Here is a 13,661-nt window from a genome sequence, read left to right as displayed (position 1 = left end):
CCGCGCGCGTACATCCGAACATCGGACCGTCTCCTCTCTCGATCTCTTCTCCTTCGTTCATCTTTTTTCTCATCTTTGTCCTCCCTCCCATTGTTCCCATCATTTTCTTCCTTGGGCAGATGATCCGCTAGTCTCTTTTTCTCTTTCTGTCTCCCTCTATTTCTCTCTCCCTCATTTTCTTTCTCCTTTATATGCATCGATGATCCGCGAATTAAAAAGGGAGCTCGCAACCGTTGACTAGAAATTATTCGTGGAGACGCAACGACGAGTGATCCTCGCGCCTCGATTGTGACTTCCTGTGATCAATACTGGCTATTGATGAACACTTCGTTTTCGTCGAAGACGAAAAAGATGAAATTTGTGATCATTGACGAAGAGTGACTTGACGAAGTATTACGATCATCGCAAATTCTCGTCAGTTTTCGAATTGTGCTTCGACAAATCGACAAATATTTCAATTGATTGATTTTTCGATATCTCGACCGGCGATCTGTCAAAGTGATCACCGCGTTGAGAAAAACATAGAGGGAAATACAAATCGGTGGCGATATTCAGCGGCTTCCAATAATTGGCTATGAGATTCGGCGTAGATCCAAGATATCAGAGATTCGGACGGGGTCAAAACTCATAAGTCACACCCGACAACAGGATAGAGAAACTTGTCCGGTGTCTCTTTCGCTGCTCTTCCCACTCTCTTTTTCAGAGAGCTTGTTGTCAGTTACATAAAGAGGGATTTTACTGGTCAGTTAATGAACCCGGCTGTGCGCTCACGCAAGGAACGTCCAACGACGCCGACGACGACGACGGCGTCGACGACGACGACGAGGACGATGGCTGAGTCGGCATTACGTAAGTAAATATGAATAATTTGTCATCTGAAAGCGGCAAAGAATGTAGCCCAAGAACACGGTCGCATAACGTATCGGAAAATGTATTGCGAGAGAAAAGTGATCTGCAAGACACAAGTGCATGAAAGAAGACATAAATGGATATTTATCTTATAGATCTCCGGGTTTCAATTTTTTTTTAATTTTAATTTAATGCTAATAAAAAAACAATAAAAAGACAGGGAAGAATAATTGTTAATAAATTTTGAAATTATTGAAATAAAAGGAAACGAATTAAAAGTAAGCGAATAGCAAATTTTCAGTCAATTTTATCTTTAAGTTAATTTCGAATAATATTTCAGATTAACAAGATTATTTAGGTACCGTGACATTTCTTGAACGCGTTTTTTCTTGAGAGATACCGATATCACTTATGCGTGCAAATCTCGTTATTATACGCTGCGTATGATCACATATTTATGATTAACTCAGCCGATTTCTACCAGTTTATTGTATATTAATTTTAGCGAATCTCACATCATTTCAATATTTTTTGTTCATATTTATTTTTAGTGTAATTTAAGCCATAAAATTTTTACGTGTGCGTTTTAAGAAAATTAATATTAAATCTAATTTTTTTAAAATTAGAAAATTAAAAATATTTCAAAATATAGAAAGAGAAATTTCTATAATAAGAAATCTATCTATGAAAAAGTATTTATAAAAGACTCAGATTTTGGGAATAGAATTTGCATAAAAATATAACACAATAAAAAATTTGTTGAAATGTATGAGAGTTTATAAAAAATTATTAGTGCTACATATATATACAAATATACAAATTGTTATATATTTATTGCTCATCTTAATTGGGATTATCGCAAATCTTCGGATTATAATACAACAGCGACCACTATTCCTGACCTGGATATATGCATCTTGACACACTTAAGCTCATAGAGGATAAATTAGCAACAATAATTACGCGTAATACATGGGGAGATCTTCCTTGCAAAAATTCAGTGTGATTTATCGTCCGTAGAAGATTGATTATATTATAACATGCGTATTAAAAGTAAACGTATTACTTTATGTTAACGGATGCAGTCGCGCAGTTTACACACTGACCGATTTCTCGTGCACCACTTATATTAGGAGCGATCAAATACGAGTCCTTGAAGAATAGATATTTTGTCGATCAAGTGTTTAGATTAGCAGGATCAATGATTTGACATATCGATACATACGTCGTTCAGAAGTAAAAGAGAAACTTTTAAAAATTTGTTGAATATTTGGATTATGCAGTTTTTTTCAATTCGCAAATTCAGTTTCTCTAACTTCTCGAATTATCAAGCGTTTTTAATACAATATACAATATTTTTATGATATAATATAGAAATCTATAGTTTTTGTTATTTAATGAAAATTAAAATATATTTTAACATAAATGAGATGAAATGATTTATTTTTTTTTGTATTCATCGATTGACGCCTGTCTTGCGATAACTTTTCGGTGATAGCTTTCATGCGACTTTTTACCGAGTTTATCTTTTTAATGGTATTTTTTCTTGCATGATTCTTCACATTATTTTATTTATTTTATTGCTGCAATATTATTATCTGTAACTCAGTACCGTTGAAAACATATTATCAGGACGATTACCGATATTACCGAAATTATGGACGTAGATAAATTTTTTATCACGTCTTTTAGTGTCGCTGCGGAAATGTTAATGGATATGATATACATGTATTGACCTGCAAAAAGTTTATTCAGTTCAAAGTGTTGCAAAGTAACAATAGTTCAAAGTTTCGCATCAATAAATATCGACTTTTTTAAAAAAAAGAGATCCTTTTTTTTAGGATTTTGTACGATATTTCTAATTCGGATATAATATAGCGAATAATTTCAAATATGCGTATTATTTCGGAGTTTTTGAATTATATGTTAGATCTTTCAGAAAAATGTCAAATTGTTGCATCGTGTCCGACTCATTTTGCGGTAACGTAAAGCGGTTGAAGCACACTCCTCTTCTTGGACTCTTCGGTAATGCGGAAGGAGTAATCATTATTTTCCTCTTTACCTTGTATTGCTCATACGTGTCGTAGTGCTATATCATTATCCACGCAGCAAACGAGTTGTTGTCGTAGAATAATTCCAGAAATCACGCGAAAAGAGATTATCCAGCAGTGAATGACACTCGTTAATGTTATCGCACAATTGGATAATACGAGCAAAAAATTCATCGATTATCGTATATAGTGAGAAATTGCATCTGACAATATGGTACTGCAATTGTTGCAATCTATATACTACCTATCCGCAATTTTTGTATACGTTGTTTCGGTGCATTCACTTTGCGGATGCATCGAAGTCGGTTTTCATATCGAGGGTTACGGTTCGCGAGTAGATTACTTTAACATTTAATTAACCGGAATTGCGCGATGCTTTTCACGCTAAGGAAGAAATGGAAAGTTCCTCCTTAGCGATCGCCGCTCTTTTTAAGTTAATGCGGCCGGCACGGATCATTTCGAAATTTGAAGAAACTGCGAGAAAGCAGCTTAACGTCAGCACGAAAGAGACCGGTACGAGCACATTTTAGACGCGATTATGCGCTCGTAATAATTTTTGCTCAATTTTTCAAGTCCATTCCATACTACACCAACTTCCATTGTAAATTAAAAGATTGGCAAATATTGTTGATATTGTATTTTAATCCAAAGCAAATTAAAAATAAAATGTATTAATATATGAGATGGGTTTCTATGTTCATTAATTCAAAAATTTCGATGAATATAAAAGAAAAGATATTTTCTGAGAGAAAATAAGATGTTATTATTGTATTTTTTTCTATTTCTATTCGACTTCTTTGAAGTATGCTACCGTCTTTACAAAGTATATAGAATCAACAGGTATATTCAAGATGCAAATATGTTGAAAAATGAGATAAGTAAATATCAATAAATCTTGAAAAAAAAAAGATTTATTGCATCTTTAATAAGAGTTTTATATCCAATAAAATTTTATTTGATAATATTTAATAATTTAAAATTTTATTTGATAATATTTAATAATACAACACACAATATTTGTTATTTACAGCAGACATTTTTAAAAATATGCTTAAGTAAATGTAAATATATTAAATATAATTTATATTATATATATATATATATATATATATTAAATATAATTATATTAAATATATATATATATATATATTAAATATAATTTAAATATATTATATTTAAAACATTTAAATATATTACTATAAATATATTAAATATATTTAAAACAATGTTAATATATTAAAAATTGAAATTAATTAATATTTTTTCCTTTAATTGATATTCTTTTGTTTATAAAGAAAATTATAAGTTGTAAAATAATAAATAATAAATTTGTATATTAACAAAGTTTATAATTTTAATAATAATTATTTTTAACAAAATCCGAATTATCTAATGATATATAAAGTAGATATTTACATTTAATTGGCATGCTTATTAGTTGATAAGTCGAAAGACTTTAAAGTCTTTTGAAGCGGCTGATTATCGATGGCAATTAAACGCGCGGCGCAGTTCTTTATGGAAAATGATGTAATTAAAGCAAATCAATTATGATTGCATATGATTAAGAAGTAATCCAATTATGATGAAAAGACAAAGACCCGTATTATTGTCCGCAAAACTGAAACAATAAGTAACCTGATTTCCAAATTTATAATATTAATTTTTTTATATAATTTTTATATAATTTTAGTAATTCCCACTCAAGATTTTTTTCTATTTATAATCTATGAGTAAAAGCAAATCTGGGACTTTTTTGTGATTTATCTTACGCTCTCTACATATTATAAGTCTCACACGTGGATACCGAATAATATTTAATTGTAATTAAAAAATGTTTTTATTTTATTAATACTAATAAAATAATTTACGTCGATATTCACTAAAAACAAGTCATTTATTACGCAGAAGAAACAGTTTAAGTATGTAAGAGCTCGCTGCGAAAACGTGTTTTATTTATATCAATGTATTTTATCCATCTAGTAAAAAAGAGTGTTATACATATCGTAAGCCTCATACATAGATACTGAATAATATTTAAATGTAATAAAAAAAAACGTTTTTATTTTATTGATAAAATAATTTTACTTTATTAATAAAATAATTTACGTCGATTTACTGAAAACAAGCCATTTATTATATGCAGAACAAATAGTTTAAGAATGCAAGAGCGCGCTGCAAAAACGTACATAATTAGGGAAAATATTTCGCATCACTAATTATTCTCATTCACGTCATTGATCTGAAATAATATATAACTAATAAACTAAGAATGTACGCACGACAGAAATTGCATAAATTTATTAATCTCGAAAATTGAGTATGAATGAAATGAAGCAAATTTATAGATAAAAAGAAAATAATGTAAATATTAAAATAAGGTAAAATAAAATAGATATCGGACATTTTGTGAGATTTTTTGCGACATAGAGTGTTCTTGAAATCACAAAGGAGTGAGGGATCGCATATAAACAGCAATGAGCACAAACGAGTACGTATTACATAACTGGAATTAAATCTCGCAAGGACATTTGTCAGAAAAGAAGGATGATTTACCAGGTTGTGTTTCCTTGATGCTCGATCTGTCGGCGAAAGTTTCGCGATGCGTCTCGTCGAGGAGTCGTTGATTGTGCATTTCATTGCGTGTTCGGTCAGACAAGTTTGGCGTAACGGATGGCATCGCGGTACGCATCACTCGGGGTGGTTTCACTTCTTTCGGTAATGTCGAGAGGTCGTGAAAGCTTGATCTAGTTTTAACGTTCGTGCGCGCAATAACGGAAGCGGTGCGTCATGTATGTTTTTACTCTTGCTTGTAATCGCGAATGGAAAGGTAACTATCAGACTTCCTTTTCGCTATCGCGACTTACAAAGATTATCGCGTTTGAGGTCATTACCATTACTTGATTGCGAAGAAAAGAAATGGAAATAGGTCTGACTATGAGAAAAAAGAAGAGAGAAGTAGAGAGCAACGGTGGAGGAAGATGCAATATGAATAAAGAGTCTTTAATCTTAGCCGGAAAGATTAATGAGGCAGAAATAGAGATGATATGGAGATAATAATAGATCTTTAGTCGCGCAAATCAATACTACATATTCCGTGTGCAATTTATATCGAATAATTGCAGAAAAAGCAAATTTCTGTAATATTCTATCATTACATAACACTGGTCAATACTCAAATTTTTTCCTGACATTTAACATGTATTATAGGTTATATCTGAGGCACTGATTACGAAAAAAATACTAGTTTAGTTGTATCAGCTCTACTTTTTTTATTTATAAGATATTACAATTAACAAATTATGAAATAGGTTTTCGATATTTTTGAAAGATGTATTCGCCACAAATATAACAAAAACTATTTGGATTATGTAAACAACGTCTCTGAGTCGAAGACATCATATCGAAAGTTAAAAAAATAATAATTTTGAGTCAAGTAAAACTCAAAAAAACTGCACGTGATGTCTAAAGGGGGTAGTCTAAAAATATTAAAAAACAAGAGCTATTAAAAAAAAAACTACTGTCGTACTCGAAATCAGCACACTTAAATAAGCCCAAAACTACAAAATTAGAGGAAAAAGTTAAAATTATTTTTGTTGACCAGTGTAATAATAAATCTTTGTAATTACAAAGAGACGTATCAATCACGTACAATGTTTGCGGAAAACATCAGCTTCTTAATATATCTATCATTATGTAATAATTAAGATCGCAGTTTCACAGATATATCAATCAAATTCGATTCATATAGAAGATGTATGCGAAAAGCAAGTGTATAATATTTTATGCAAATTATTTACACGTACACTTGCTAACACCTACAAAGGTTAAAATTCTAAAGATAGAAATTCTACTTACTTCACTTTCTAACATATTTACATTCTCCTATGTAATACTTAATGAGGGACTACCTTGTTCCTTGATCCTTGATTGGAAAGTTGCATTAAAAACACTACCGACGTTATCATTGAGTGTCAACTATGATTAAAATAATGAGATCAGCAATTAAGGCTAACACGCATATCAACACTATATATACACACATATCGATACTGTGTAACTATGTATTCGTCAATAGGCGGAAATACAAGCTCGATCAGTTTGAACTACACGCTATCATCGCAAAATATCCATGTATTTTGCTGTGTAAGCGTCGATTATAAATAACAGATTATAAATAACGTGATGATATGTTAAGCAAGGATAAATACGCATTTCATACGTATGCATTTAAATAAAAAAAAAACGGGATTTCTTACATAGTCCGTGTGAAATCACTCTCGTGTGACTTCTTCTATGTGCGTTATCATCTCAAATAATGATCCGCATCATTATTCTATCACATCTGTAACATTATTGCGCTCGTTATATCTGCGAGATACAAAATACAGATTATAATAGAAATAAAAAATTACGATATATCATATAAATGTAAATTCACGGAGATCAACGAGAGAGATATCGGCCTATCTGGCTTACTATCGTCGAGCTGCGAAAGCGGTAGGACCACCTGAACAATGCGCATGTGTTGTTATAACCGTGCATTAAGCAATAAGAGACAGTGGCGAGTAAAAGTACCGAAAGTATCGTTGCCGATCGCCCTTGCAAATACGAGACAGAAAGTCACAGTCATAAGATTGTGTTAGTGCATATCATTTTCTAAGTGTGTACTCACATACATATATACGCCTTAAAGAGAAAGAGAAAAAGAACGGCAAATAATTTCATGCGAGACATATGCGAAACGCTCCAATGCAATCGCATTTGTAACAGACGCGTACGTGTGATTATTAACCATTTTTCTAGAGACCTTGAAGCAATTCAATGCGACTCTCATTTAATTTATTAAATTTTGTGAACGGTATTGCAATTAGGAATTCTTTATATGTAAGATATTTTGCTCGAAAACATCATAATCAAATGTTAAATTAGGACTGGTCATATTTGGAAGTAGAAATTAAACCTGAGAAGACAAACTAGTCTTTATCTTTTTTTTTTTATCTTTTTAAGTTGGTAAAAAAGTCCTAACGTCATCCTGTTTCTATTTCGAGAAACCATTGCCCAGAGGTTGCTCTGAGAGGTTGTTTTAGTGATTTAGTAATGATTATACCTGCGTCATTGTATTTGCTATAGAAGAACCACTTTTCGAAAGAATTCCAGGCAGACGCGCTAATAAATTTATGTAAATTTCGGCGACTCTTTAATTAACATTCTTTCTTTATACATTTGATTAATAATTTCACGGACAAATGTTGAAATAAGATTATAAAAAAGAGAATGTAAATTCAATTTTTTTGCTGCGGGGAAACCGACTTAAAATTCGCCAAACAATTTATAATTGAGAGAAAGTATGCTAGTTCTACAGGTTATGTGATATTTAAAGCTAATAACATTCCATGCCCTCAAGTATGCCTTAATTTCGCAACATGCTCGCGTTTGTTCATTAATATTTTATTAATATATTTTTTCTACATACTAATTTTGCTGAGAATCAATAAAAATTTTAATATTAATTTTAAATTTAAAATATCGAGATAAGCTGAAGATAAGATGAAGCTAATAAAACAGGCAATTTTTAATTGAGTTTGATTGAAAAAATTGATTTGCATTTCGTTCAACGCATATAAATACGTATTTTAATCTTTTCTACATAGAAATATATTTATGTCTACAACATAATTCGGATATATATATATATATATAACAAGACTCAGAATTAATTTTTTTCTCTCTTTTAATGTAGATATGACACTAGTTATGTCTCTTGAAAAAATACAATAAAGTGAAGCAAACGTAAAAATAATGAAATATTGTATATAAGAATACAAAACCAAAATAATAAATAGTTTTCATTGTTATATGATTGTTATATCAACGTATTGACGAGTGTCGAAGTATTTATAACCAGATTTCGTTCTCGTTTATTCTTACTGAAAATGTAATTCATACTAAGTCTTTACATTTACATATGTATATATTGTCAAAAGACAAATTAGTTCTACATACATTTATTTTAATTGATCTGTTCTCAGTTTTTTCCCAAAATCGTACGAAAAAAGTGGGTAAACATGAAGGAATAAACTTTGCATTTTTAAACGTGGTCGTTCTTAACGTCACTCGTCTGTTTCAATTACATGTCAGAAATCTTAGGTCACGTAAAAGTATAAAGAGATATCTTTATTTATTGTGTCGTGCGATACATTTGATTTTGGCGTTCGAGAAACATCGATTTCTTCAAGTAATTATTTTTAATTGACTTTGATTCTTTAAAAATTCAAGATACAATTAAGTTATGCAATGTATCTTGCGTGAAAATAAAGGAAGAAGAGCTATTCTGCTGAAACATGGATTATATTTATGCGGTTCCGATATTACGCACATGTAAGGATTAAAGTATTATTCATTTGACGTATGACGTTTTTATATTGATGTATTTTTAATTTGATCTTGTTTGTATAATCGCAGCAATTGATCGCGAGAGTGTTTTGTAAATAAAATAATAATAAATATAAAATAGTGTTTGTGACGATTGTGTGCGTCAGCAATGTAATTGCTTAATTGACTGTTTCAACAGGTATCATTTAATATAATGTGGCATTTTTTGTCACAAAACAGTTAGTACTATGACACGATATAAAAGATCTTAAATGATTATATATGTATCAGATCGTACGTTTCCAATAAATAATTTATACATTTATTTCTTAGAAACTAGTAATATTCTTGTACTTTTAATCAAACAGTATTTTTAAACGTGAGCATTTTTTAAACATTACATAATTAAACACATTTTGCAATTAAATTTCAAAGTACAACATATTTTATTTTTAGTTATTTAAAATAGTCGAGAAATAAAATATTAAAAACTTTGTTATTTAATTATATTTTTCATGAATATATTTATATATAATCTTTTTTTTAATTTAACTTAAAAGAGCTGTGTGATATCTCCTCAAAATCGAGAATTATATAATATTATATAATCATAATATGTAATTGATTTATCCTTAACGCAAGATAGCAAAGCTTTTTCTCTCAATGTAATTGACAATGACAAATTTCTATGAATTATTAAACATTTGCACATGTAAACATATTAAAAATATTTGCATTTAAATATATGTATTTTACGAACGAATCGTGTAATTGTCCTATTTTTTTCTATTGTACGTGATATTTATTTACGTGCATCATTTTTATAAAGATGCACTTCGTTCCTTGATCTTTGATATTGTTGATCGCCTTTTTTGCACACATGGATTTTTAAAAAAATTAAACTTCTCTTTTTTGTTGACTAATATTTACTTAGTGCAATACCTTCTACCTCTCATACTGACCTCATTGCATCTTTATGTCATATAATAAATGTTCAAAGTGACAACATTGTTTGCATTTTATATGACTATTTATCAATATTTATTGATAAATAGTCATATAAAATCAGAAATAAATCTCTAATGTAACATTAAATTTAGGGTTGAAATAAACAATATTTTTATATACATACTTTAATATAACATCACGTTTCTAAGAAATTGATTTTAATTATAATGTCGATTTTTATTATAATGTCCATAAGAGAAATACAACTAATAAATTATACCTATGCAAAAATACAAATTTAGCAATGTGTTTCCACAAATAAATTTTGATCGAACAATTTTAATATTGACATAATGAAATCGCACGACCAAAATTTTCATAAATGCATACTTTGCATTTACGTAATGCGTATTCGATGGCAAACAGTTACGTCGCGAAACATGTATATCATGACTTGCTCTTCGTTGTATTTTTTCGGTCGCGATTAACTTGGCCGATTTCTTTTTCGCTTTTACCTTCTCTTTTTAATCTCGATTTGGTTTCGCATTTCAGGTAAAAACCAAGAATGAAGGATCAACGACGAGATCGCGACGAGTGAAAGTGAAGCCGAGGCAACGCGCGTCCCACCTGGACCAGGCGTGAAAGTCCAGTGCGTAATACGAACGCAAGAGACACGTGGTGTGGTGGTACCTGTCGAAATCGCGCTATCAACACGACGACGAGGCGATATTGATAATAACGATGATAATGACGACGCAGGTACGCACTTACAGCGACGACAATGCTCGGCGGAGTGACGCTAGATGATAATGATTATGATGATGATGATAATGATAATGATGATCCTCTGCAGACGCAATCCTGAATTAATGCGCTTTTAATCATCAATCAGAGCGTAAAGCGATTCATTAGCCGTCTAGCTCTGGATGATCCACTTTTATTCGATTGAGATTAATGATTTATCATCAATCAAAGACCGACTGTCGAAGATCATTAAGAATCGCTTCTGGAAAAAGATATGATTAATAAACATTAAATATATTATTTTTGAAAAACATTATTAATAAATTGCAGACAGCCAGTGAAAATTAAGTTAAATATAAGTGACGTGATTAATTCGAACTTGATGTAGAACTATCCTATCAGTGTTTTTTTGAATAAGATCGAGTCTTTTACTGATCAACGAGCTCAAGAGAATTATTTTTCTGCACGATTCGTGAATCAATCAAAAATCAAAGATGAAGTTTATCACATCCTTGTTCGGGACGGGATCCCCGAAGGTGATGGGCAGGCAGTACATGAAAGTCGGCAGGAACGCTCTTTTCGGTTTGAGGACTGACAACAGTGACAATATTTGTACTGAAAAAGTGCCGAGACCGTTATCCTTCCTAATATCTAAAAAGGGAAAACTCAGGCATGGTGAGTTACTGCATTCTTTATATAATACGATAATTAATGATAGATAGTTTTGATAAGTTTGACATTGAAAATTAAAAATTAAAAATTTATTGCGCTTCAAAATTTCGGCATCAGCTCTATACATGTATTTTTACCTTAATCTTTTATTATGCCATTGACGTCTTTATTAGTTATTTAAACTTTAAAATGCTAATTATTAATTTTGAACGTAAATGTTAAACAACGGTGAGACTCACTCTTACATCATTTTCGGATTGATAATCCAGTTAATTTATTATAAACCATGATTTTTAACCGCCGTAAAATTGGCTTATTATTAAATATACGTAGAATTCGTGCCGAGAATCAGACCGGAACAAGGTTGCAGCATGAATTCTAAATTGCCATTGTTCTCGTCAGCTGTCTTAATTACTTCTTATTCTGTAAAGATAGTCAATCTAGCGTTAATTGATTGCCACAAAATATTTAGCTAACTTGAGTATCACTTGAATTAGTCATGTTCATCGGAGAGAAATAAAAATCGAAGAAAAAAAATGAATGATACAAGATAAATAATTTCTTTAAATAGAAGAGTGGAGAGAGTTCGAGTTAAAAAAATATTTAAATTTATATCAATTTCCTTGTTATTTTACAAATGATATATGATACGATAATTTATTGAATGTTTTTAAAATCCATTTTACTGCTTTCAAATTATATTTTATTATTATTGATTTCAACAATAAATGCCAATAGATGACTTTATAGTGAAACAAAATTCCTATATTACAGTTATAAAAAGGGAATTGTGAAATTTATCCTTCGAATATAAGTTATATTTCAAACAATATAGAAAAGGCCAAAAGATATCTTAAAAATATTTCGACGCGCGCGGTAAGAATTTAAGTTATTTTTTAGATGTCTTTTGGAAATATATGCTGTATAGGATGTTATTGGAACTAATCATATGCAGCGTTTATTAGTGTTAAAATGTAAGCTTAGAATATAAATTAAATGTCAAGTCGCATTAAATTTAATGTTCCATACGAGATGAGACATATGTAAATTATTTTAGGAATATTTTATATATATATTCATCTCTATAAATTTTTAATACATAATATATGTATAATCTAATAGAAAAATTATATGTGTGTAAAGAAAAATTAAAAATAGGATTCTACGTAACATCTTGACAATATTAATCACACATTTTTTCTTATCAATCATTTAAAAATTCTAAAAAGATATTTTCTTAGTAAAATTATTATGATTTTATACATAAATTATGTTTTTATTGATACAAAATCAAGATAAAATTTATTGAAAAATACAATATTGTTAATTGTTTGAAAAGATTCCATAGCCAAACATTTTTAATATTAAAAGTTTAATCTGCATCTGCGTTAAAACAATATTTTTGCCTTCTCAGTGATTCCTAGCATTAATAACGAAGCAGTATAGATCTTATATCATGTTTATGATTAAATCATATCAAAGTGAGAGCTACCGTATCATACCATAACTCTTGCCACGTTCAAGGAGCGTGCATAATTAGCGTTGCGCGCAAGGTCGAGTAGCTAATTCTCATTATATAGTCGACGTATCTTCTTGTTATCTTGATAAATAACGAGCAAACTAAATCACATAGTTTATTATCTTACATTCTTACTTCATACTGTGTAGTCGATTAGGATCGCGATACCGTACTTTATGTTCAATTTTTTCAAAGTTGCGCCGGTAAGAAATAAATTCAATCTTTTTATTATAACTGTATTAAAATCGTTGCAATCATTTCTCTATTAATTAATTTTTTCCCGATATTTTCATAATTTTGTGAAGATTCTTATAACTTTTATAATGAGTCTTTACTTTGAAGTTTAATCGATTTTCTCCACAAGAGTGATCAAGTTTGCCGATATAATTCTTGCTTAATTATACACAGTAAAAAATTTTGTGTTAAATTTAACATATTTCACATATCCCAATTTACCCCCTCTAATTTTAATGTTAATTTAACAGAAAGCAAGTATGTAAATAAAT

General features: G+C 30.0%; 1 protein-coding gene across 1 annotated transcript in view; it reads left to right on the top strand.

Annotated features, from left to right (window-relative positions):
* Positions 1 to 60: 60 nt before the first annotated feature.
* LOC105252061 (scavenger receptor class B member 1) overlaps positions 61 to 13,661 on the top strand; it is a 37,187-nt gene continuing 23,586 nt past the window's right edge. The window contains exons 1-2 of the mRNA XM_025412188.1: positions 61 to 849; positions 10,773 to 11,639. Coding sequence (XP_025267973.1) covers positions 11,459 to 11,639 — 181 coding nt within the window. The 5' untranslated portion in view covers positions 61 to 849; positions 10,773 to 11,458. The remainder of the gene's footprint in view (positions 850 to 10,772; positions 11,640 to 13,661) is intronic.

This window comes from Camponotus floridanus, unplaced genomic scaffold (genome assembly GCF_003227725.1).
Source record: "Camponotus floridanus strain SB8 unplaced genomic scaffold, Cflo_v7.5 scaffold49, whole genome shotgun sequence".
In the NCBI taxonomy this organism is placed as follows: Eukaryota; Metazoa; Arthropoda; class Insecta; order Hymenoptera; family Formicidae; genus Camponotus; species Camponotus floridanus.
The sequence above is the reverse complement of the archived record's forward strand: the minus strand, read 5'-3'. Positions and strand labels throughout refer to the sequence as shown.